A 26,750-nucleotide genomic window follows, 5' to 3' on the forward strand; every position below is an offset into this window, starting at 1 on the left:
ATGTTTGTGTTTTTTTTTCACTTTTGTGACCGAAGAACTCCTTTTTATTTCAAAAAGGAAGAAAAAAGAATACATTTGAAACAAGCAGTCAAAGGACACGGGTCAGAGCTCCACCTCGTCCTGTTAGCATGTTAACGTTACCGTGGCTAAACCAAAAGACAAAATTAAACTCTCCAACATCGCAGCCTATCGAACGTCTCAGCAGTATGGCACCATTTTCAGGCTGTCATAGAGTCCAGTGTTTCGTGACGAGAGTACTATTTACAATTTAAAAAACAAAGAAAAATAAAACAAATCAACAAAGGAGATTGATAAGCATGTGTTTTTAAAAATAGTGCTCGAAACGGGTGACTTGACGTAAAACTATGTACATACCTGTATTTGTCAAAGCTTGTTTGCTTTTTATATACACATCTTTTTTTTCACATTGTTAATAAGTCACATCAATCATATTAAATATAGCAAACGTTTCCGCCCGTAGCAAAAAGAAAGGGAAAGAAACGAGTCAACTCGAATGACATGTAACCACGCGTGTATCACATTTCAACATAAAACATAGAACAATAATATTAATACCAATAGTAATGACATTATTTGAACAATAAAAATGGAAATCTCTTTTCAGCATCTCTTCGCCGTGAAATAGTTCTACTCTGCATCACTTTCCAGTCGCTTTGCTAAATACAAGAAACATTCAGATCTGTGTCCGTCCAGTAGAGATCGCTCTTCTTCTTCTTCTTCTTTTAAAACTCACATTTGGTTTTTTTTCAGTGTTTGCCATTCTGTAACTGCTGCGTAGACCTGAAGTCACTGACCTGATATACTGTATATCAACAAGCTTTCTAGCATTTAAAAGAAAAAGTCGGACGAGAAGATTGATACAAGTTCATCTCTGTGAGTTTCTATCGACCTTCGCTTCCTCACATCCTCAAAGACTTTTCCTTCAGTGATCTGGGATTGTTGCTGCGATGGACTTGTTGTCTGGATTCACTGATTCCCTCGGGAGAGCAAGTGCAACCGCCGCTTCGCTAAGAGGGGTGACGGAGCACGACGTCTTTTCTTATTTCTGTACAAGAGAATGTCTCACACATCAACTTCAGAACAATCAAGAATGCTTCCTTGCTGCAGGAATAAATACAGGAAAAAAAGGACTTCTATTCAAGTTGGTTCAACTTTTAACCAAAGTAAAAGAAATAAAACTCATCCAGAGGTCCAACATCATCATCGACGACAAAATAATAATAATAATAATACTTCAAGTGGAGGAAGATAAAAATGATGACACTAACAATTGTACGGAAGTGTTTGTGCTTGTGAGGACATTAACCCGTCACCTGAAATGTGCCTCAAATAAGAATAAAATAAAATGCAAAACTGGTCCATGTTGCATCAGTAGCTTCAGAGATAAAGCGGATGTTTCTCATCACCGTCGTATCCCCGACCACACGTCTGCATTAAGCGGCTGCTTGAAATAAAGTGCAGGATATTTCTAGCCATAATTTCCATATTCTATACTAAAAAAACATTTATGGATTAATCTCGTTGACAAGTTCAACAAAGAAAGAAATGAAAGATTACATTCTTGTGACATGACGGAAAAACTTTGTGAGTGATGCTGCCGACTGCCAGAAGCCAAAAAAACTGCAGTCACGTTGGGAGTCGCGTGTGTGTGTGTGTGTGTGTGTGTGTGTGTGTGTGTGTGTGTGTGTGTGTGCGTGTGTATGTGTGTTTGTTTTATGGTGCGTTCAGATACAAAGTGAACCAAATGACCCTAAAACCAAATGATGATTGAAAACAGGAAAATTCTGATGGGAAACATAAAGTCACAACATAAAACTGCATTTGATGCTTTCTCAGATATTTGTCCGTAATATTCCTCAGTACATTCATGACGTGGAGATGGACGACCACCTGTCTCCGCCTCAGTTCGTTCATATCTCAGGACTGCAAAATATGCCGACAAAGAATTCTCCAGATGTCTTGTTGTGTCCGACCGACTGTCCAAAACTCAAATATATCTAATTCAGTTCCATGTAGGACGAAGAAAGTCAGCAGATCCGGATCCAGCAGACGCTTTTGCTTGAAAAAATTACTAAGAATAATAATCAATTTTCCCATTGATCAGCTAATCCTTTAATCTACTAATAAAGTGGTATTTAACAATTCATATTGAGCTTCTACTAATAAACTGATATCCGTCATTTACCCAACAACACACAATATGAAGCCGTTATTCATGAATACTTTAGGACACGTCTTCCTCGTGTTATCTTGCGTTTTCACTGCGTACAAAATAACAAAAAAAACATGAAATAACAGATCAATGTGTGTTAAGATTTAAATATTGGAAAACAGAACTATCCATATTTTATTTTTATGCTCCCAACTCTAAATTCTGCTTCGTGTTGTATCTGAACGCAGATTTGTGAAAATCATCTTTAAAAAAAACCCTCATATTTACATTTTCTGTATTACTTCAAATAAATTGAGCTCTCTCGACTGCATTATTGTAAACAAAGGACTCATGATAATATGACTGGATATACAACAAACACAAAAAAAAATAATTACAAATTGGAAACGAAATAAAGAAAAAAACAAAACCTATCGGCCTACGTTTATTCAGCTTTGTTTGTCGTATTGTCTATATAAGGCTGGTCCAGTCATCGTGTGTTTCCTGCTGCGGGGCAGCTGGTCAGAGGTAGAAGCCGGTGGCCGGCGGGTCGGGGAGGCTGGACAAAGTCTCGGGGACGGGCATCTGGACAGTTGGGGGCGCTGCTCCATTTCTATTGGGCAGAGCACAGCCTCCCGGGTAAGTACCGGTCAGGAGGCAGCCGTTCTCCATCTGCACGAGGCAAGAGGACGTCAGGAACACAGACAGCAGGAAGTGATGCTATGATATACAGTCATACATGGAGGAAGAGGAAGCAATGCTCAGGAAACAGAAACCCCTCAACACCCGGTCTCAACATTAAAGTTAAATTAATTGAATATTTAAACCCATGTTTTTATATTAACCACGTGGGGAGGTGTGGTAGGAATACAAGATTGAAGTTCTCAGCAGTATGGCACCATTTCTGAGACTACAATTTAAAAAACAAACAAAAATAAAACAAGCATGTGTAAAAATAGTGCTTGAAACTGGTGACTTGACGTAAAGTACATACCTTTATATTTTCACATTGTTAATAAAGTCACATCAATCATATTAAATATAGCAAACGTTTCTGCCGTAGTAAAAAGAAAGGGAAAGAAACGAGTCAACTCGAATGACATGTGACACGTTTGTTTTTTTCAAGTAAAATTGCCACTTTAATCTCAGAGATTAACTCTTTATTAACTTTTTTCTCGTATATTTACGACTTTAATCTTGGAAATTCAGAGTTTTTTCTCCAAATACTACAACATATGAAACTGTACTTCTTGCACCATTGTTTGCGTATTAGGTTGAGAATCCCTGCGCTGCATCTCTTCTCATTCTGTCCTGCAAAAACACTTTCAGTCTCTGCAGAAACTAAAAATGCAGCGCTTCCATGTTTTGCAGGTCACAGAACATCCCGTGTTTTTAACCTGTGAATATTGAGCAACGACCCGAAATGAACAAAACAAACAAGACATAGATGTAGAAAAAAAGACGGCGCTGTTCCTCCTCTCAGAACTATCGTCCTATTCTGGGCTATAGACGTAGGCCTGATACACGATGTAGTTATTAACATATTTTGATTCAAGTTTGATCCATAAACAGTAAGATTTAATACCTTTTTTGAACTTAATGAACAATGCATATTATTATATTTACGTACGCTTATTTTACGAGATAAAAGAGATGTTCTGTAAATTCGGCTGCATAAACTCCAAACAACTGAGTAAGTCACGATAGTGCACATATTATAACACTAACCCATGTCCATGATAACACTGACTAAATATGAATCTAAATAAACAAATCACTAAATCTGTGTGATCTCATGAAAAAATATTTTTTGAATTTGTCAAATACTTTTATTAGTAATTCTATTTTTCAATGCAAGTACTTCAATCTAAGTTTTACTGGAAATTAAGATGCATGGACGCACACACATAAAGTACTCTGTACATTTGTAGTCTTTCAGATGTTAAACACCATCCACTGGCAAAATACAGTGTTCAGTTAAGCCGAGGATTCAGCTCTCCCTAATATCATATCCATTAAGTCTCATGATGTTTGTATACGTCTGTATGAATGTCATGGCTGCCTGCCCGTTACCATTTGAAACATCATGTTGACACGGCGCCCTGCAGGAGGCACAGTTGACATCCACCATTTAAAAGGAAAGGTCAGAGTGTGACCGAAATCATTAGGACTCATCCTCTCATGAATATTCACAAGCTAAGGAGGATCATAAAAGGCTTGAATCAAACTGCAGAACGTCTCACTTAAAAGTCAAGATGCAGGCTGAACATCAGACATGGTGACAAGCCCCAAATAATAATTCCACTATAATATCAGACCAAGAAAAGCGACACGTTCTCATAGTTGCGAACCTGGAACCAGCAAATGTTTAGTATTTTTACTTGAACGATGCCAATCATTTTCTTTTCATCAATGAATCCATTGTTGAAGCTCTATTGGACTGAACCATAGAGCACCAGTGCTAGTGTGGCTAAATACAAAGAATGTTACCAAAGACATGACGACAATAATGCATTATCCTTTGTAACGTTTTCAAAAAACAATCCCCAAACAGCGTTTTTAGCTAAGAGTGCGAGATGCAGTTGAAAGCGGCAAAAAGCCAGAAAGTATACCTTTTGATATTATAGAGATATTAAACATACGATTCCCAAAACTCGAGAATGAAGTGCCAAGTTCAAACCACAACAACATGTCAGCGTTTCAGCATCCTCACCTTATTGGGACCGGGTTCAAGAGGGATCTCAGAGGCCACCATGCCATAGTGGTCCAACTGCCGGCAGGGCTTGCCCACTCCTAGGATCTGCTCCAGGGAGGCGTTGGGCGGAGGGCACTGCGACAGGCTGGAGATGACCTGCGCCAAAGGAACCGGGATCTGCTCCGGCTGCAGTTTACGGTTCATCCCCTGGAAGGACGAGACCGTGGACTCGGCCTCGCGCTGTTGTCCGTTCCTCCCAAACAAACCACCTCCGCTCATGGTGTAATCCGCATTGTCAATATCAGGCACGCTGTAATCCATGCGAGAGTCTAGCGAGGGGTTTGTCGGGGGTTTTCGGCCGTTCTCTAGGAAGGAGTTGCCTCCCAGACTCTGACCGAATCCGTAGTCCTGCCACTGGGATTTTCCCGCCACATGCTCCGTGCTGGAGATGCCACACAGTCCGTTGAGGTTGGCTGCCTTCTGATCGGCACGGCACTGCTGTGAGAGATGGTTCTGCACCCTGGGTATCTGCTGCTGCTGCTGCTGAAGGTATCGTTGATGCGTTGGCTGTTGATGAAGCTCTCCGTCCAGCTCTGAGGCCTTGCCGTTGAAAACAGTCTGTTGCGTTTTATAGTGTTCCAGTTGTATCCCTGCACCGACTAGAATGTCTTGGGCTTTCCATTGTCCATTGGCGATTGATTGATTTTGCCCCAGCAGCTCTCCGTTAACTGTGGTGCTGGCCGAGTGGTTGCTCTGCTGGGTCCAGTCGTGCCCCACTTTATCTGGCCGCATGTTGAGGTGCTGCTGCATCTGCTGGGACAGCTGGAGGATGGGAGCGTGCCCCACCAGGGGAGGCTTATGGTGAGGAAACTGCATTTGCACGTTAGCGTCAGAAGAGGCATTACTTTCAGGTAGCGACACTGCGGTGGCTGTCTTCGAGGCAGAGCTGAGAGGCGCCTGCCCTCGGTGCTCCGTGGGCTCCGTCTTCCCCTCTATGGAGTCGTAGATGTATGAAAGGATCTCGTCGTTTGTCAGCAGGTCGTCCAAGGTGGGCACGCGTTCGGGGTCCATCTCGACCCTGATCATCCGCTCGTCTAGCAGCAGCAGCTCCAGGTCCTCGGCACTCAGCCCCAGACCTTCCAGAGCTCCAAACAGATCGCCGTTCGAACAACCCTCTTCCGAATCCACGACCCCTTGGCCCTCCAGAGAGAGGGAATCCAGAGTAGCCAGCAGCGGGTCGAAGCTGTTGCCCATCTCCGTGAGGCCTGGACCCGGCACGCCGTTGCTCGGCTCGTCCCAGCTCCTGTGCAGGCTGGAGGGTTCAGAGTCTGAGAAGCCCATTTGCTCTCCAAAGAAGCTATGGAACGACATTTTGGGCTCCGGGGCGGGCTGGCAAACGTACACCGACTCATCCTGACTCATGAGCGCCCCGAGAAGAGAGCCAGGGTCCAAGCCATCCCTCACCAGCCTTTCAGTCCGGCTCTTCTTTGACTTACCGCCATTTTTCTCATGGCTTCCGTCTCTAAAGGCTGCTAAGGGATGGTTGGACTGGTAGAGCAGGGCCTCACCTGTAGCATAGGTAAAGGGTAGATGCATGGAGCGCTTACGCAAGTGTTCTCCTCCCTCTTCATCCCTATAAAGACGGAAAACATGATTATTGTCTGGACACAATTCATTTATTTAGGATGCTAGCTTACCCATTTACCCAGTCTGTGTCCCATCATAACTGACAACTATACATACTTCTATTCATAGTTTTCACATGACTGAGCTAAATTCCCTGCATAAATCAGATTAAAAACACATGGCAAACTATAATTTGTCCCCCTAGAAAGTGTTATATTATATCAAGGTGCTATAAGTTTACTATGCCCGTCTTTGGTTTGTTTACAACACAACAGAAACGGACAATAAAACATACAGGAGAGGCCTCTGGGTGGCGATGATGTAGTCCGGTTTGCTGTTCTTGTACACCAGCCTGGCGTTGGCCTGGACCCATTTCCAGCGATTCTCCTTGGTGAGGAGCCTGAACACCGTCAGACCACTCTCCCCAGTCTTCATCACTACGGATATAGGACACAAACACACTTATAATGACTGAACTGTGGGACAAAAAGAATATAAACCCGCTGAGAGCATTTTATTTCAGCAGTGACGGAGTCCAAAACTGTAATGTTGCACATTGGTGGCTTCAAATGGAATTAAAGAGATTCTTCACCGACAAAAGACTATTTGTATTTTTCTGGCATGCCTCCACAGTGAACCATAAATCAGAAAACTGAGAAAAAGTTAAACTCTATCAAAATATACAAACACTAAACTGGTAAAATCCAAGTATCATTCATCCAGTCGTACACACACTAAAGTTTTCCTCAAGAATTTAGAGTAACATTCAGTGAGTAATTCATGTAAAAATGGTCATTTTGTGGCTGAAGTTTTCCTTTAAGGGTAACTAATATTAAATGGAAAATCAATCAAGAGAAATCCTGTAAATCTTTGGGAACAAGTGGAAGCTGTGGCTTGCTGATGGCCGGTTACACTCTGGGGGATCAATGATGAATATCAACAACAATGTTGGTTTGAATCTGGCCAGTAGTTGTTGAAAACCTTATGGTTGAAAGTGGATCAAAGTGGACTGACGACACAACTGACTGACATCCTCTCGCAATATATTAGGTTTCAGAAATATATTCAGTAATATGCATTTACAATAAATTGAGAGAGCCACAAACCTCCTCCTTCAACATTAACAACGATCGGCTGGACGGAGGAAGTTCTCGTAGCTTTAACGTCTTGATTAAACCATGTGGCTGCACTACCTCTGAAGTGTTTGTGTGTGTTGCTGTATGGATCATCTCCGATGCTTCGCTCAAGCGTTGGATTTGTGGTCGCCATCCTTTCCTCTGGCAGCTCTGCAGCTTTGCTCAATCTGCTTCGTAATCCAGCGGGATTATTTACGCAAGCTGTCTGAACTCTCTGACCAGGTTGGAGCAGACCTCCTCAACTTTTATCAACGGGATTAATGTAAAAATAGCGACACGTTTCTGTCAGATAAACATCTGAGATGAATGGATTCTCTCTTCGTTATATATCAGCAGAGTGGCTGCTTTTGGCATTTTGTCCTCAATATCTTGCGCGTAAGAAAGATTTGACGGTTACAGTGCATCCCACATAACTGCCTCCAGACTATCCCAAAAAGGATTTATATTCACGTCACTCAATAAATTCTTTCCCAAAGAGATTTTATTAGAGTCAACAAATACTTTTGCAGAATTTCCTTCATTGAATTTTTTCCAATCTTTAATATCTGCAGTTTGTTTAACTGAGAGGAAACTAGAAGAGCGAGATCGCCTGTTGTCTCTGCCTGAATGCATTTATTTGGTCTCGTTTATAAAGTATTTAACATGCGTGTATGTTTTCAATAACACATGCATAAAACAAATATCTGTTCTAAATAGCTGGTTTACCTCTTCAAGAGAATATAAGGTGATGTGGAAATGTCGGTAAAGATGATCAGAAACATTCGCTGTTCTCATGATTTATAGATGTGGCTTGTTGGGAATTGGGTCGTGATGGTTTGTCATTTTTTTTAAAGTGAGTCAGCAGCGGTGTTTGGGGAAACCTTGCAGTAAAGTGTGCTCACTTGGATTAATCACAGGTGAGCTTGGTTTTAAGGCAGCCTGGTGACCTTATCCTTTCCTGTCAGCTCTCTACTGTCACCGTCTGATCAAATGAGTTGAAAATTGCATGTGTCGACTCTTATCAAAGTATTTGGAGATTATTTTTATGAGTTTATGCAGACCTGTAGCAGCATATCAAAGGAACTACGTGGAGAGAGTTGCACTTTTGTCACTTCAAGATCTTTGTATTTATGTTAGAGAAAGCTTTTATTGTCATACTTTTATATGACGGAATATCATTTTGGTTTACATAAAATACATTATTGTTATTGCAAATTATGATGTGATTACAGAATTCCCAACGTACACAAAAAACATCTTTTGTAATTGACATGTAATAACTACTTACAGTCTTAAATAACCTGGTAATAGACCTGAATGTAGTAAAAGAAAGTGTCGCACACTCTGGCTCCAAATGCACTTCTCTTTTATTCAGATAAAAGAAATTCACCTTATGTTTTTGTGTGTATTTTGTTATTATTTCTTTGACATTTTATGACTTTATTTATAATTTATAATTCAAGCCATATTATCTGCCCAGAGAGTTGTTTTTGTTGCTGCTGTTTACATTCCTCATGATGCAAATTTAAAAATTGCACAACAGGAATGCACTACTGTTTTTATTTAGTTTGTCATGTTTTTCTTATGTTGTGCATCCCCGTGTTGCATGATGACAACACGTGCTGCTTGAATCCTTTATTAGAAAGCTCTAGTCGAGAGACGAAAGGGAACGAAGGAGAGATAGATGCACGAAAGTCCTCCGCCAAGACTCAAACCGCGAACGTCGTGGTTCGCCGGTCGGTGTCTCGACCTCTCAACCACGGCGGCGTCCCAACACAACTTACTTCTGACATGGTTCTCCGCGCAGTACAACATATCCGCTGCATGGATGAACTGATAGCCAGACCCTCGTACCCGCAGTTCAGCCTCTGTGTACCCCAGCACGATCTTCCCCCTGCACAGAAAAAAGACCATGATTACACAACGACACATTATGCACGATACACAACACGTCTTACATCTCATCTCTGATCTTCTTCTAGGAAGTGTCTCCTACAATGGAACATTCATTTCTGCTACGATTGTTTCATCATCTCTTAAAAGCATCTCAACAAGTCAAGTGACAAGAAGATATTTGACATTAAGACATGCGTGGGATGTTTATGTGTTAGTATTACTTTGCATCGCAGGCCAAAGGTGTGAAGTCCAGCTTGTGTTTGGTTCTGAAGATCATGTTCTTGGTCCTGATCTCCAGGATGGACGGAGGCTGCAGAGGAGTCGCGATGGCGAAGAGGGCGAGCTGAGGCGGCGCCTTCCCTCCGTTCTCCTGCCGCTGGTTCTGTCCGTGAAGGAACTTCAGTCTGCCCTGGATGTTCAAAGCCTCGGAGGGAGAAAGGAAAACCGATCAAGTCTCTGAAATGTGTTGATCTCTGAGAGACTGCAGAGCCGCACAGGAGCTTTTGCAAAGGAAAATACTTCATATTATCACCTGTATTTCTGTGAGGCCCATGACCTTCAGTGAGCTCCAGTTCTCTGCTGTCCATCCAAGTGCTCCATACTTTCTTAACGCTCACATTTGTTCATCAAATCTAACTAAGATAATGTTTCCATCTCAGTTCTCACACAGAACAAACTGTAAACTATCAGAGAAACAAAGAAAGAATCCTTCAGCTCCTCTCAACCTGAAGCTATTTTTTGTTCATGTCTCTTGAACACAGTTTAGTGACTGTAGTAGTATTTCTACAATCTATAAGTGAAGACACATTTTTATGAAAAAACCTTGTGGGTGGGAGCAGGTGGAAATGGTGGAAGAGTGGACTCAACAGTCCCTTCACAGACCGCAGACATTGAGTCACAATGCCGTCATCCTGCAGGTTCTCTCTCTCTCTCTCTCGTGTGTGAACATCTAACCTACCAGGAAGCCTGAGGAGTTGTCCAGGAGGCAGCGAAAGCGACACACGAAGCTCCTCTCCAGGAAGGACGAGTTCTCTGGGGGAAGCTGCTCGGGCTTGTAGGTGACCACGGCTGAGCTGCTGTCCGGTTCCATCTCTGTATTTATAAAAAGAAATACGAGGCTGACGTCAGTTGCAATAACAATATAAAGTCAGTTTAACTTGAGAATTTGGCAGTGAGCTAACAATCCCACAACAGCTCTTTTTCGCTGTTTATTTGCAACACCACGTCCACAACAATGTAATCAAAAAAATCATTTGATCAGATTCCTCTCGAAATGACACCCAGGTCACATATTGGGTTTCACTTTGAGCTGTGGATGCGGAGGATACATCTTAACATGAGTTGTGCGTGTGCTTAACACCTCTACAGTGTTTCTTGATTCCTGGAATGCCTAAATAATGTCACAAATTAAAAAATAAACTAAAAGCACATTTTAAATCGTAAACATATCATGCCGCCCACTGCATTTATTCTTGAGCTGGACTTTAATCTTGTCTGATATCATCAGCTGCCCTTCATCACATGAAACAGACTTATGTAACGAGGCCTGGAGCGAACGGTCTTAACACACCAGGTGGCAGCGTTTGTTGCAGCTAGTGGAGGCGGAAAGACTGTGAACGGCGTCTCGGTGCAGGAGTGGGTGAGTTGAGTCAGAGCTGTGGGTCCTGGTCTAAACACATTGCTCAGAACCACACAGACGTAAGCAACTTAAAACCCAAATACAGATCTGGGGCCACTTTACTTCCTAAGCCACACTGAAGATTACAGAGTCATGTGACTTGACCTGAGCATGGTCTTATGGCTTAATGCCTGAAACTGTGTTTACTTCACCGTCTGATATTGATGTCCAAATGTGTATGTTCACACAGGCTGTGGGCTGCAGTGGAGCGCAGCACTATTTTTGCACAGAAATTTAGTAGAAGTTTGTAATTAAGCTAAATTTCAGATAAACAGTGACTTGTAGGAAGTTGTGCTGATGCAAAAAGAGGAATCGATGCATGTTCAATCAATGCCCGGAAAATACCTGCAGAAGTGTGTCACTATCCCCAGTTTCCATAGAGAGAATAGTGAACGGGCCTACAGTCACAGGCCCAGGGGCCCAACGTGTCAGGGGCCCCCCCCCCAACCTTCATTTACAAAATATCACTGGAAGAGCCACGTACCAACCAGGAGATGCAAAATGACCAAACGACTACAGAGAGACTCAGACAACAAAAAGACACCACACGTAAACAAAGAGACACAAAACAAAAACAGACTATAAAGACACACAAAAAGACAACAGATAGACACAAAACAACCACAAAGAGACACAAAACGACCAAAAGACGCGAAGAGACACAAAAAGACAGAAAACAACTCCAAAGAGACAAACAAATAAAGACAGAAAGTGACCACAAAGACACTTAATCATGAATAGATGCACGACGACCACAAAGTGACACAAAATATCAACATAAAGAGGCAAAAGCATCACAATATCCAACTGCAGACACACCACTAGGAGCCATGATGAGACAAAATAGAACCTTCATCTCAACAAACCAACTTCCTTTCAAATATAAAACATATTTTTTGTAGGATCTTTCTCTGAATAACAGTCTCACGTAGGAGGAGAGAGTCGTCACCTTGGGGGGAGTCCTGGGTGATGGCCGGCGCGGCGACAGGAGGAGGATTCAAAGCCCAGTGCAGGTTTCTCCTGAGCTCCTGCTGGTCCTCCGTGTGGACCAGCTCGTACACACTCTGGTGCATGACGTCGGTCTGAGAAACGACAACGAGAGGAAGAATTAGCTCGTGCCGAAATAAAAGAAGTTACATGCAGGATGTACGCAAGATTATACACCTGAAATACGAATAATATCAGGTTGCATGCTTGTTGGTTTGGTGTTTAGGGTGTTGCATGATAGTAACTAGTAATCTGAGTAAGCTCTCATGTTTTTGCAGTCACAGAGGTATTATGGTAGTAGATGTAGCATTAGTAGCAGTATTCCCACATGGGTAAACCCTCCCTGTACTGCGTACTTCTTAGAAACACGAGTGCTCAGGTAAACACTCAGCTGTCAAAGGAGTCTCAGTGTGTGCTGCTCTGTTCACTGCGGCCCCACCGCTGAGACCGCCGGCTCGTGCTAAAGGCTAAGCTATAAATAGGTCAGGGTCCTGTTGCTGGTGTGTGAGGCCCCTGACTGTGCACCATGCCGAGAGCAGACCGACGGGTCAAACGAGACCCCCGAGCCGCTCCCAGCAGATGCTGCACGCAAGGCTACCACCCGGACCCGGTCTGTGGGTTTGTAAAACAGAACCTCTGGTCGTTTAAGATGATCAGAAATGTGCATCTATGGGTTCCACAGAGATGAATCAAAGCTAGGGTCCACGATTAACAGACGGACAAGGTAGCCGAGCTAGCTCAAGCTCAATTCTTATACCTCTAGCTCATGAATTTAGGGGTTTTAAAGGCGTGCCAACATTACGGAGGCTTCAGGAAAAATGAGAACTCTGCCTGCATGTTTAAACTGTAATGGTATCGCTCGTATGCAGCTCATCAGTAAAAAATATAACAAAAAAGGGACAGTACATTTAATTTACCTACCAATAAGTAGCCATTGTTGTTGGCTATATCTGTCAGTCACATGACCCTCTTCATGCTCAGTATAGCAGTCCCTCATGACTGATTTTGGAGACTCCCCAGCCCCTCCTGGGGGGGGCGGAGCTAATAAATACACACCGTTCTAGGTGCTGGAGGTGTGTGAGATGTAGAGGCAGAGACTACAGTCGGGGATCTCTATGTCACATTTTCTCTTTTTTCTTCACCTCATGAGAATAAAAGGAAGTTGCTACAGCATCAAGTCAGAGGTATGGACATAGAAAAGAATACCTGGTGGAAGCCCAGGTAGTCCTGGATGGTGTGAGAGGAGTAGAAGATGGTCCCACCGGCTGTGAGAACCATGACGAAACCGTTGAGAGCCTGTGGGTCAAACAAAGGATGCAGACAGTTAACAGGACATTCAGTTATTGTAGTTTAGAAAATGGAAAACACATTGTAAGAAGTTGTGCCTGCGCTTTGTTCTAGTCAGTAATGATCGACCAAAGCATTATATATGAGGAGGTGGTTTGCAAGTGATCCTGATGAATGTCGCTCATTTCAGGGTTTCTGAACTGGTAGAGTTAGCTACAGTAAAATGACCAAATACAAAAATAAAACGACACAAAAGACTAAAAAGAGGATCAAAACATCAACAAAGACACAGAACAACCAAAAAATACACATGTCCTCAAAAAAAAATCACAAAACATCAAACGGCTGTAAAGAGACACAAAAAACAACCAAATAAGACACAAAATAACTACAATGAGACAAAAAAACAACACAAAGAGACACAATGTGCATGTGGGCCCCTGACCAGGCTGCCGTATTCGTGACTGTGGACTGAGAACGAGTCGGTTCGGCACTTCGATATCAAAGAAGTGAGGAACATTGTCCCAACGTCTGCATCCAAAACAATAAATCACAGTAAATCACTAACTTAAATAATGGAACAATGTTGAGGGTAAATGTGTTTTTGTGCCTAGATGCAGACCTTTAGTCAATAAAGATATATGAATTATTGAATTTGTGTTAAAGGTAAAAGAATATATATAAAGTTCCTCAATTTGTTAGTAACAGCAGCAGAGGTTCAGGTTTGTAATGTCGGAGTAGATTGGAGCACTACAGTAAAATAAAGCTTGGATCTCAAAAGGAAGTATAGTAGGAAGGAAGGAAGGAAGGAAGGACATGAAAGGAGGAGAGGAAGGAAAAGGAGGAAGCATGCTAAGTGAAATGGAGCACACTGATTGTTTCTCTTCAAAGGGGAACAGCTGGTGCAACGTTTCCACCTCACTAAACGCACCATGCCCTCCCTCTGTTTACCAAATGTTACCATACAAACACACACACACACACACACACACACACACACACACACACACACACACACACACTTCCTAAATCAGAGATGAGTAATGCTGGAGATGTTATCTTTTTGAGTCATCACACACAAACATCCAAATGTCAGGTTGAGCGTTTCACACAAACAGCCACCGAGCCGGCGCTAAATTCCATCCCATGATATCACTTCTTCACTTACTCGTGTTGCACTAATCTTAATAAAATAATCTTAACCTCTTGTGTAATTCCCCACAACGTTAATTCAAATTTAGGAAAAGAAGAACATGCTCTGCTGCTGCTGCTGCTGCTGCTGCGATGCGCAAAGCTGTGCAACCGTCAGAAATGAGGCCATATCTTTTAACACCAGATATTCTACTCATGCGCACTCATTAACCTCCCAGCTGCAAGTGATTGGATTCAGTCACGAGCGTGAGCGCAAGAAGAGCGACGGCTTACAGATTTATTTTGCATGAAATAGAATAAATTCATGAGAATAAAGATCGTCGTTGTCAGCTATTGTCAACAATGACCCATTCTACATGTTTTGTTTTCAATAATGAAGAAAGAGTAAACCATAATTAAAACTTTCTGCCATGTTTCCTCCATTTTTCTGGGTCTGAATAATTGATGTGCTCACATCTCGTCTATAATTCACCAACGTCTGATGTGAAGAACAGCAAGGAGACCGACTCAGACTCAGGCTTCAGAAATAAACCTCGCATTCCTCAGCCTGTGAACCGCTCTCATCCCGACTATTAGGAGGAGGAGGAGGAGGAGTCCCCCCCCACCCCCTGTGGAACACTCACTCGCTTTTCCTCCAAACGAGCTTTCATTTCTCATTACCACCAAGCCGGGGAAATGCGGGCTTATCATAATAACGAAACCTCCCCGGTCGGGTCGGGGCGCGGCGGGCAGGCTGTTTCCTCTCCTCTCCTGGAATGCCGTCGCGATGCACATTGGGAGGAACTGGACTGGAAAATCAATGACTCCGGCGGATCCCAAACAGATCTGGCAGCCGGCGAGCTGAGCTCTCCGCTCAGTCCCACGTTACGGTGCAGAGGCCGCGTAACCGCCGCGAACCAGGAGGATTGTTTTTACTCCGGTTTCACCGGAATGGAAAGCTGCTGATCCACCTTTTCTTAAAAAAGCTCAACTGTGACCTGGAAGTCTGGTGAAATGTTTAAAATAGTGAATGTTGTATTTTACAAAGAGATGATATCAAATTATGATTATTTTTTCATTCTATTTGCTCCTTATGTTGTTTGTCTTATTGAACCCTATACCCGTATTTTGGAAAGGCAATTTTTCTTTTAATCAGCAAAGTTTCAAATGAGAGATTATTAAATATCTGAAGGTCCTTCAACTAATCATGTGTCAACGCTTCCGTTAGGAGACAAATCTAAGCTTAAAATAGTTTTTCTTAAATGGTTGCTTTGTTTAAAATGTACTCTACATGTCTCGTAAAGCTATAAAGGAACTTCAGGTCACATGACCTCACGTCGCCACCGCCAAGCTGAAGGCGAACTAGTCGGCGTGATGACGTTAACCAACTCCCAAAATGTCAAACAAATTCCTTTCAATATGAGTAGAACATAACTGACAGGAAGTATGTCGGAAACTACACAAATATGACAAGTTGTAAAAAAAAATAAAATGTAAAAACAGGTCGACAGTGATTCGAATAAAACTGACTGAGTCTTGTCTTTGAACCACAAATCGTGCTCTACACGTCACCGTTCTGTTCAAAGGAATCCTCATTTAGGCAAGTTATCCCAAACATGGAGCTCTTTCAGATTAGGATGCGGCAGACAGCGGCAGACAGCGGCAGACTTATTGAGTGGTAAGCTGCTGAGCCTCCGAGCCTCCGAGCCTCGGTCATTGGCCTAAATAGATTTTGGGCACTTGTCAGGAAGAAAAAAACCCCAAAACAAAGTGAAAACACGAGAGCGGTCCTGACACACAAACTGAATCAGTGCAACAAATCGCTGTCCTCTAAAACACGACGAACGTATTGAACTTTGGCTGTTTTGGAGAAATGAAGCGTTTGTGTTTAAAGATGCATGAATAAAGGTGAGGTGGATAGAAACAGAGAGACAACAACAAACACGGCTTTAATACCTGCAGCAACAGTTCGCCTTCAGGAATCTTGGCCTCAACCGCTGCTGCTGCTGTTTTGCTGTCGTCATCGTTCACAGCAGCTTGAGTCGCTCCGGTCAGGGTGACTGTAGAGAGGGACAGACGGGGAGGAGGAGGAGGAGGAGGAGGAGGAGGAGGAGGAGGAGGAGAGACAGACAGGTTTTTAGTCCTGTGATGATGTTTGCAAAGCACTGCTGCGACTGTCAGATCGCTTTATGTTTAGTGAGCTAAAGATGCTGCATGCAGGCCCCGACCCCGGCTCCTTAAACATTCATCACATGGAATCTGAAGGTTCTACTTCGCCAAATCCAGAGCTTTTGTTTGGTCTGACTTGCTTACATCACAATCTTTATGTCGGCAGTGATCTACACCAGAACAGGAAAACAAATCTCTTGCTGTTCTTTCGCTCTGCAGCCCTGCAGCTTTACACACTGAGCACAGTTTGATACATACTGACTGGAGTGAATGAATATTAGTCTTTTACATCCTGAGACTGACTGAGTAAAGGGAAGCGTAACTATATCGACAAATGGATCATTTTGTGGTTTTTAAATCGAGTATTAAGTGAGTTTTTGCTGCTTTTCTTCCAGCAAACTGAACATCTTTGGACTTTGAACAAACCATCATTGAAGATGTGCCATTTTGACTTTGTATTAGACCAAACAATCATCTAATTGAGAGAATAATCAGCAGATTAATCAGTCATGAAAATAATTATTTAGGCCTCCAAAACAAAAAGAAACCTCTCTTAACCCAAATGTTCTGATTGAGGTCCAGGAGACCACCGGCCCTTTAAAAAGCGTGGAACATGGCTCCATACATGGATCCTTCATGTGCTCCACACGCACACGTCACAGATATGTGATGAGTGTTACGCAGCGCCACACATCCCGAACGCAAAATATGTTGAAAATTAGATTTTTGTTATTGGAGTTTTGTAATTGTTTTTCATAACAGAGGAATAATTGTTCATTCATAGTTCATACTTCATATAAATCAAAAACAGCAGTGAGGTCCACAAAAACAGATGAAAGTAAAGCCAACATCCGAAAGCTAAGTTTAAAAAACAATCTAATTATGGACATAACAAGTCAGATCTTTATGAAATTAAGGTTATTTTGCGAATTTAGGCCAAAACTTTAAATATTTGTAATCTTTCCACCAAACGAATTGATGAGAAAACAGAGCTGTTGGAGATAAAAAAGCTTTCTGTCTTTTGCAGAAATGAGTCGTTGCTACGCTCAAGCGAGGCGACGGTTCCTTTAGGCGACAGTCCCCCCCCCACACACACACACACACACACACTCCCAGTCCTTCATTGGCTGGTGGCCCCAGCTGCTCTCATCCTAATGGGATTCTCCTTGTTTCCCAGCGTGACATCAGAGCAGTTTTATCTTTTTCTTTGTGTTGTTTGTGCACCGGGTGCTGATGTTAAACTGTTAAATCTGAGATAATGTTTTTAGGAAACTCAGGATTCTCTATGTGCATGATTTTCTTAACTTGTTTGCTTTTCTACCAAAATGTAATTGGTCACAAAACAAAGCCTGGATGTGTCCCGAGAGGCAGGTTCACCGAGTTATCTGGAGCACTTTGCCGAGAAAACACTGAACAGTTACTTCAGTCCAGGTGTAAGTGGATTCCAGAGAACTCAGAAAAGCCTCTTCGTGGAACGGATCCCTGAACGTCGGATCAAATGAAAGGTGCTCAGTTGTGCACAATTTGTACAATCTGACTGCCAAATAAAGAGTAGAAGAAGACTGCAAATGTGAACAATGTATGTTTCAAATGACCTGAAAATGAGAAACATGGTCCTGTTCTTCACCTGTTCTTAAGTCATAAACACAGGAACGAATATTTAGATCAGATAATGGACCAAATACATTTTTGTCACTTGCCTCTCAGGGCTCCCGTATGTAACAAAAACTAAATATAAAATGTAAAGTGTTGTCAACCACAATAGGACCTAATAAGCTGCAGACTCCGTCTATTGAACTCATTTTGTTTGGTAATAACTGCAGCTGAGTTATCTCCACTCTTTGGTGCTTTTGTCTCATTGGTTTCGTAGGATGTTTGGACTTATAAGACAATAATTTAATTCCCAATATCGATTACTTGAACGACAATCCAAATGACTGATTGTTTCTCCAGTGGGAAGTTGTGCTGCTCTTCTTTGAGTTGAGATCTCTCAGGATTCGGACAGTTGGTCGGACACCTAGCTGACAATAGATCATCAGCTGATTCATGAATCGCTAGTTGCGGCTGATCTCATCAGAACCATTTTCCGTTTCTCTAATGTGAGACGATGAGCTGCGGTGATGTCATGAGAAAGAGAGCAGCGGTCAGCCACATTAATCTCTGACCCCTGCAGGAGCACCGTGCTGCGACCCGCGATCACCTTTGACCCCGAGGGTGGTGTATGACATGATTGGGTGACTGGGTTCTGGGTCAGATCTTTTGTTGTCTGCAAAGGGGGTTAACAAGGAGTCCGTCCGAGGGGCGGGGCGGCGTTCGGAGTGTCGGGGCGGGCACCGGACAGCATACGGGCTTTGTCCGGAGGGTCCGACGGGGGCTCGTACCTTCACACGAGGCACGGCTTTGGTTCGACACCCCTGACCTTATTCCCATACACCTTGGGTCGACTCTTCGTAGGAGAACAATGTGCGACTTAATCTAACGCATCGGTGAGGAGATGCCGTGGGCATCGCATTATGCTAGATATGTCCTTGAGTTTATTAACAGCCAGGCTTCTTTGTTTGCGTCTCTCTTTGTTCGCTGTCCGTCTCCATGATCAGCTATCACATGTAAAAAAGCTTGAGACAATTATCACATTTTGATTCGTCATTCATCATTGAAAAAAGACGACCATTTGCTGCTTCCAGCTTCTTAAATGTGAGCGCTCAGCTATAAATATTCCATACGTCACATCTTTGAGTTTTGCACTGTTGGTGGAGTGAAACGAGTGATCTGGAGGCAGAAACTCTAGTCGGCCCTCTTCGCTACTTTGCAGCCCGACTGCTTAACAACATCTTTTTTTGAAGTAAACGTGTAAAAAGCCTGTTTTTATAAGTAACAAAAAGAAACGTAAATAAATCATTTACCAATAATAAATTATCTTTAGTTGCCATTTGTTCACCGGTTCAAGTTTTCCTGTCGAAGATTATTTTCTCACTTTTGATTATGTATTGATATGTATTCATAGATGTACTCATGCATCATATATATTACTCATCCTTTAGCATTAGCACAATACTTTGGAGTACATTAACTGTTTTTGTGTACTACCCTTTCATACTACAGCCATAAGAAACACATATTTCATATATCTATAATGTCCAAAAATAAAAAGTAGAACAAAAACAAAAGAAACTACAACTACAACTGTTATAATTAGCGGTTACCTTGCCTGTATGTTTCATTTACTTGTGATTTCCTCTCTTGGGATCCCAAAACTATTTTGTCTTGTTTACAAAATCACAACATTTCCCTTTAATGATCAAGACATAAGTCCTGTTAGCTTCTTGTGATTATTATAACAAAAAACATTTGTGATACTCTGGTGTGATAAAAAATATAAATAGCTTTCTGCCAGAAGTTGACTCATGTGTAATCTAACTAAGTGTTCCCGACCGCAGACAGTTTGAGTCTCTAATCATATCATTGCAGGGCCTTGCATCTGTAATTTGGCTCACCATCAACCACTAAAACATTATGAGACACTCAGTTTGGTTGCAGCTCCAGCTTTAATAGCAAAAGGTCAATCTCTCTGCCAGTGACGTGATTTTAGAGCGTTATTACATCATCACCGGTTAAAGTCGAGATAGAAGTGTTTTGTCATATCTAGAAAACAAAGCTTATCGTATCACGATTATATGATAATTATTCCCCGACAACAGGAAAGAAAGATTATTGTGATCATTATTTCCCGATAACAGGAAAGAAAAGTCATTTTGATAATTGTTTCCTGATGACGAGAAAACAAAGTTTGTGACGTTACGATCATGTGAAACCGTTTGCCCTGACGTGCACGGTGCTCTCTCTCTGCGTCTGTGTTTCTTCTGTCAGTGAGCACTTCTTTCTGTCAGCATCTGTGTTTGCACTTTTGGTAGTTTACACATCAGAAACCGCAGGTACGCAGCAGCGGTCGCTGGCGTAATCCAGCCAGAAGAAGTGGGGCAACACAAAGCCTGCTGAATGGCCGGGAGGAGGACAAAGAGCAGATCTCGTTATCAAGCTTCAGCGGGCACAAGTGTACATAATGAAAAATTTACATTTCCCACTGCCGTCACATACATGTGGCATGATAGCGCTCGGGCGATCTCCCAGAGGCGACTCCAGTGAACTGAGTAGAGCAGCTTGGCTTTCCCAAACATGCTTATCTTTGCATAACGGAGCTCCGAAGTGACCGGACAACAAACAAAGTCAAAATCAAAACACAGAATATGACACGAGCAGGTCAGCGTCCATGACCTCTAATGTCCAGATGAAACCATCCTCACTTTGCTTTTGCACAATAACTTCTGTTTTTTTGCCTCAACATTGGCCGATTTAATCTCAAACCTTCTCAAATGGAGCAGATGGCGCTGTTTAGCTAGGTTTTAAAATCCGTCTTGGCCGATCGGATCATAAGTAGACGGCACTAAACTCAAACCACCTGTCTGTTTGACCGCATAGTTGTGAAGTGTAAACACTGATGCGTCGTGAAACAAAGAAAAGTACGTCATCAAAGCTGCGGCTTTTCTTCTCTTCCTCAAATCGGTGAAGCTGGCTTTTTTTTTTAAAAGCCCTTAAAGATATATTAAGAGTGTATCACACATTTTGGATGATTCTGGTCAGTCTGTACAGCTTGGATTTTCTTCTTCTTCTTCTTCTTTTAATTTTCCGGCAGACTAAGAGGATGGGCGTTACGCTTCCGCAATAACTCGGCCCTGGAAAGGCGTTACAGGCAGTAAACACTGTTTGAGGACCGTAAAGAGCTGCCGAGATGAACAAGCCGATGGGTCACACACACACAGCTTCCTTTCACATGATGGGTATTGAATGAAGCACTCTATTGGCATCGTCGTTTTCAAACGATACCCAGCCCTTCTCCAGACGCATGAGGAGACAAATTCTAATGCCAGGTGTGAACTGATGTACTTGGAGATGCTCACTTGTGATTGGGTCACCCAAGAAGACCTGACAATACCAGGTGTGTGCAATGGCCATGAGGTCGTCATCCAGTAATTTGGCTGAATTGTATCTTCTTGTAACTCGTTTTTTTTTAGTGTCGCTCCAGAGCTGCAGTAGAGTGATGAAGAGGAGGACTTTGTGGGTCTTCTTCTCCGTGGGCCTCACGTCGGCCCTCGGTCTCTTATCTGCTGCAGTATTTGACAGATCAAACCTGACAAACAAGCAGTGACCCTGAAAACCAGACACTTCAGCTGCCTTCGGCTGGTGTTTGTTTTTATTGCACGGTGCCTCTAGAAGGCAGAAGATGCAGCTTGAACCAAACTTTATCATAATATATATTTTAACTTATCTCCGCCACCCATGCACCAGAGAATGGTGCAGTCGAATCCAAAACAACTTATACTAAATAGTGGGGTCAATATGTGGCAATACAAAAAAACCTCTGAAATGTAACACTAAATATCTGCTTGTTCATGTGACCTCATGTTGTTTTTCATTGTCCAACTTTAAAAAAATGTTGTCCCCATTAACCAAGACATGGGGAAATAGGGTTGTAAAATACAGAAATGACTATTTATCGTCTCAAAGCTAACCACACTCTGGTGTCAAGGTCCTGCACTTTATCGCGCCAGAAGAATGTGTCACTGGAGAGGAAACGTTGCCAGTGGACGTAATCCAGGCAGGAATTTGGTTTTCTTCCTAGATTATGAATGTTATCCTTTTTTTTGGAGACAAAGTTTTAGAACGGCGCAGACCTGCAAAACTAAATGATGTCCCGTAGTCCTGGGACTGTGACCCAGAAGCCAGCTTGGCGCTGGTCCCGGCCTTCATCCCGGGGCCTCTGGCACAAAGCTTACTGACACCGCTCCACGGAGAGAGCCAGACCTCCTGGGGTTTATCTCACAGGGGGGCTTTCACTCCGCTGCAGGCTGAGACCCAAAAAACATTTAGCTCACTGCAAACATTTACCAAATATTTTGGCCATTTTCAATTTGTCCCATAATGCTATTTACAACAGGATTAGCGGGGATGTTCTGTGCTTGTGCCGCCTCAATCCCCAGCCCATCCTTACATGCCACCCTGGCCTCTTTCCAGAGCGTTGTTACAGGTTGCCCTGTACCCTCGATGACAACGAAACACACACATACACACACACACACACATGACGCTGCCAAAAAGAGACTTAACAAAGCTTTTGCGACCAATCACAGGACAGATCTGGGCTAAAGTGTTACTTAACGCCAAAGAGCCGCTGTTAAAACCAACACAGGGACACTTTCTCTTCTCTGTCGCTCATCACGGTCGTGCAGACTTTAGTGAGCTTCACAATGCGGCTCAAGCTACAGTGTGAGTATTAGTATTGATATGGTATATCTTTCTTTATATAACTAATCAAATTAAAAATAATCCCATATATATATATATATATATATATAGCCCTCTGCGTACTGTTCAGTCGGTGACGTATCAGAATTAACTTGTTTGTTTACACCACATATTGCATGTCTGTGGTCACATGATATGACAATAGCAGGAGTCTGAACCATGAAACCGTGCTATATTTGGACGGCATTAACCCGGCGTATTAAGCCCTGTAGAGGGGGGGGGGGCACGGTGACAGGGACCCATGATGTCGGACATCCTCAGCCGCTGTGTTAATGTTGACGATTAGAGGACACGCCCCTCCCGCATGGCCCATACTATACTGGTGACATGGTGGAGGAGCTGAGGTTTGTTTTGGACCCGTGCCAGGACCGATTCAGGCCGCGTGGACGAGAGCAAAAACAGAATTACTTTTACTTTCAGGGAGGAGAAGGCCGTCAGTCATCTCTCTTACAGAGTATATTTACTGCACTGTCTGCTGGGTTTACTGGTGACTTTCACATGTAGGTCCTGTTTATTCTCTTACTTTTTGTTCCCTCCTACTTCTATGTGCCTCGACCCTGAAATGCACCTGCAGAGAGTTTGCATGCTTTACCTTTTTAGGTTACACTGTAGGTTTATTTAACTTTCTGAAAATGCATGAACATATTTGACTAATGCGTCATTTCAAGTAGTCTGTACAATAGAAAATCAACTGTTATTCTCTCTATTGAAATAAAACAGCAAACTCCTGACCTGTCATTGGTCATTGCTTTCTGATGAAATGCCTCCATAACTCTCCACCAAAGTGAGTTTGTGAGAGTAAGAGATGAGCAAAATGCCTGCAGCTGCAGACGCATGCTTCATTTGAGGCCTGCAGCACGCTGCCTGGTTTTAGAAGCTGTACATTTGGATAATCAGAGGCGACTTGAACATTTCCTCTGCACTTGACACAACTGATCAAAACATTAAATTACAAATCGATTGGTCTGTTCTCTGACTACAGATTCATCTTCATGATGGAGGCTGCAGGACACAATATGCAACCTAGTTTGTGAGAAAACAGCGTTTTAACCATTAGAAAACGTAAAATACCCCACGTAGCTTGTGAGGGGCGACAGTGGGTCATTTAAAAAAATCACATCAGCCTTGAATCACGCTGTGCACGATGCCACATGGTCTGTTGGAGTGAGAATAAAGTCTGACTGATAAAAACAACAACAACGGACCGAGTAACGTGACAGCGTAACCTGCACCCGTGTTTGTTTTTTAATGAGCTTCTTTTAGCATCTCTCTGTAACCAGGAAGTCTAAAGTCACTGTCTGCTCAGCTCAGGTGATAATCTGGAACATGTTCGCACCTCATCAGGAAGTGCAGTTCAGGATGCTGACAGCGTAGAGGAAGCACTCTGGATGCAGATCAGCTGTGACAACTGACATGCAGTTTGTGTGCGTTGTTGTTTCACAGCGCTGTGCTGTTTAACTCAACCAGAATAGAGCTCAAATATGTTTTGAGTTGAACGTTGGAGAACACTTACAGCTGCTTTAGCTTGTTCAGCAGGTACGTTTACTAAAGTACCTCGCTTAACTACAGTTTTGAGGTATTTGTACCGTATATGTATGTTTTCATTTTCTGCTACTTTATACTTCTACTCCACTATATTTATCTGACAACTTTAGTTAAGATAATCAACAAATACATTACGATGCATTGTTACAGGTTCAGATAATATAAACTTTAACGATATCCGGGGTGGATAATTCATTCTCTGCAATTAAAGACGAACACATTAATGCATGAATACTTATAATCCAATAACAAACCTCATGAAATAGGCCATTCTGCATAATAAGTATGTTTTACTTCTGGGACTTGAAAGTATATTTTGGATGCACATACTTTTGGGCTTTAAGTTTACTTAGTAAAAGATGTGATCTGATCAGCAGTGCTATTTATAACTGCTATGTTATGCGTAAGTCTCCTAAATGTATACAATTGAAGCATTTTCTCACACAGAACGCTTCAACACACCATTTTTTTCTGAGCAATAATTTGTCGGGGTCCTAATGTGCATCACAAGAACTACACTGTCATCACGTGACAGAACAAAAGCATTCAACCTCTGAAGGTCAACGAGCTACACGGCAGCGATTGCGTTGCTCCATCTCCTCGCTGTGCAGGACGAGGAGAGCAGAACCAGCGACTGTGTGCTTCAGCATGTACACACCGCGCGGTGCGGTGCGGCGCACACGGTATGTGTGTGTCTGTGTTTGTGCGGTAATTATTCTACCCAAAGTGTGAATGGCAGGGGAGTAAATATAGAACGTTTCAACTCCTTCACCCCCCCCAAACACTGCAGTAAATGAACACGCGATGCAAACATACCACCCCCACATCCACTAACATACACATGGATGCACGCAACACACACACACACACACGGCCACACGTATAGAGGCTGAACATGAACACGCGGTCACTAATGCAGGAGGGGAAAGCACGCACCCTGTGCTGCTTTCGTGTCTCCCGAGGTTTCTCGATCACATGGTTGCATATTTGCTTATGGGAGGCGAATCCAGATAGGTGGGAGGAGGAGGAGGAGGAGGAGGAGGAGGAGGAGGAGGAGGAGGAGGAGGTGGTGAGGAGTGATGGGATTTGGGGCGGGGTCACTGCTGATTACCAGGTTTTCCCCCTTTGGTGGCCTGCATTCCTCACTGTGCCGTATCGTGATCAGCGGGGCTGGGGGATGGGGGGTTAAGCCCTGTAGGGGAAGGACGGAGGGAGGGAGGGAGGGAGGCAGGGTCGTCATGAAGGGATGACCCGCTGACGATCATGTAACCCAGATAGCTCTGCCTTTCGTTTGTGTGCACATAGATGACCTACAGGAAGGAGGGGGGAGGGGGGAGGGGAAGTGGCTTTTTCAAACAACAAATCATCGCCTTCATTCAGACCAAAACAGAGATGTAGGTATCATGACATGTCACAAGACTTTCACAATAGCTTACATAACCGGTCCTAGAGCAGCAGCAGCGGTGGCGGCATGCTATAGAAAGGCTGCAGATATTTCCAGCTGTTCTCTGCGTGCCGTGTCATTGGCAGCGATGTATGCACTTTCATTTCATTAAAACTGAGTTATTCGGCCTGGTATTCTCTCGGACCTCAGGCCCGCAGCGACACGTTCTGCAGAAGAACCCCACAGCAAATTCAAATTTGAGTTGATCGACGTGAATTCAGCCGCTTTATTTTTGGCAATAAAAACGTCTCACAAGAGACTCTACTTTAATATAGCGTCTATTAAATCAATCTACAGCGTGCGCGTTGAGCGTACGCGACAAAGCTACATTCTACTCGGATCAGCACAGTGTTTTACATAATTCATTCTCTATATTCATGTCCTGATCCAGCGGGAGTTGCGTAACGCATGTGATGTGCAGGTCCATGTTTGCCGACTCTATTAATGGAAGACATTTAAAGCCGGAGCTTTTATAATAGATATGATGGTCTAACCTTATGGAAACTTATGAAACATGTATATCTCCTGCTGCTGCCGCTGAAAGAGCGGATGAAACAAAAGAATCAAACGTGTCTCACTGTCGACAGGGCGTCACTATTCTAGTGACATAGTTAGCTCACACATATTAGAACCGTATACAAATA

At 43.0% G+C, this 26,750-nt stretch overlaps 1 protein-coding gene across 1 annotated transcript in view; it reads right to left on the minus strand.

The window, feature by feature from the left end:
* Positions 1–2,695: 2,695 nt before the first annotated feature.
* The window catches only part of LOC306703722 (aryl hydrocarbon receptor-like), a gene marked incomplete at both ends in the record, with an annotated part of 35,286 nt that continues 11,231 nt past the window's right edge, over positions 2,696–26,750 (minus strand). The window contains 9 exons of the mRNA XM_079169779.1: positions 2,696–2,845; positions 4,887–6,501; positions 6,790–6,931; positions 9,394–9,503; positions 9,727–9,929; positions 10,464–10,597; positions 12,133–12,265; positions 13,377–13,466; positions 16,545–16,648. Coding sequence (XP_079025905.1) covers positions 2,696–2,845; positions 4,887–6,501; positions 6,790–6,931; positions 9,394–9,503; positions 9,727–9,929; positions 10,464–10,597; positions 12,133–12,265; positions 13,377–13,466; positions 16,545–16,648 — 2,681 coding nt within the window. The remainder of the gene's footprint in view (positions 2,846–4,886; positions 6,502–6,789; positions 6,932–9,393; positions 9,504–9,726; positions 9,930–10,463; positions 10,598–12,132; positions 12,266–13,376; positions 13,467–16,544; positions 16,649–26,750) is intronic.

Source organism: Pholis gunnellus, assembly GCF_910591455.1.
Source record: "Pholis gunnellus genome assembly, chromosome: 12".
In the NCBI taxonomy this organism is placed as follows: Eukaryota; Metazoa; Chordata; class Actinopteri; order Perciformes; family Pholidae; genus Pholis; species Pholis gunnellus.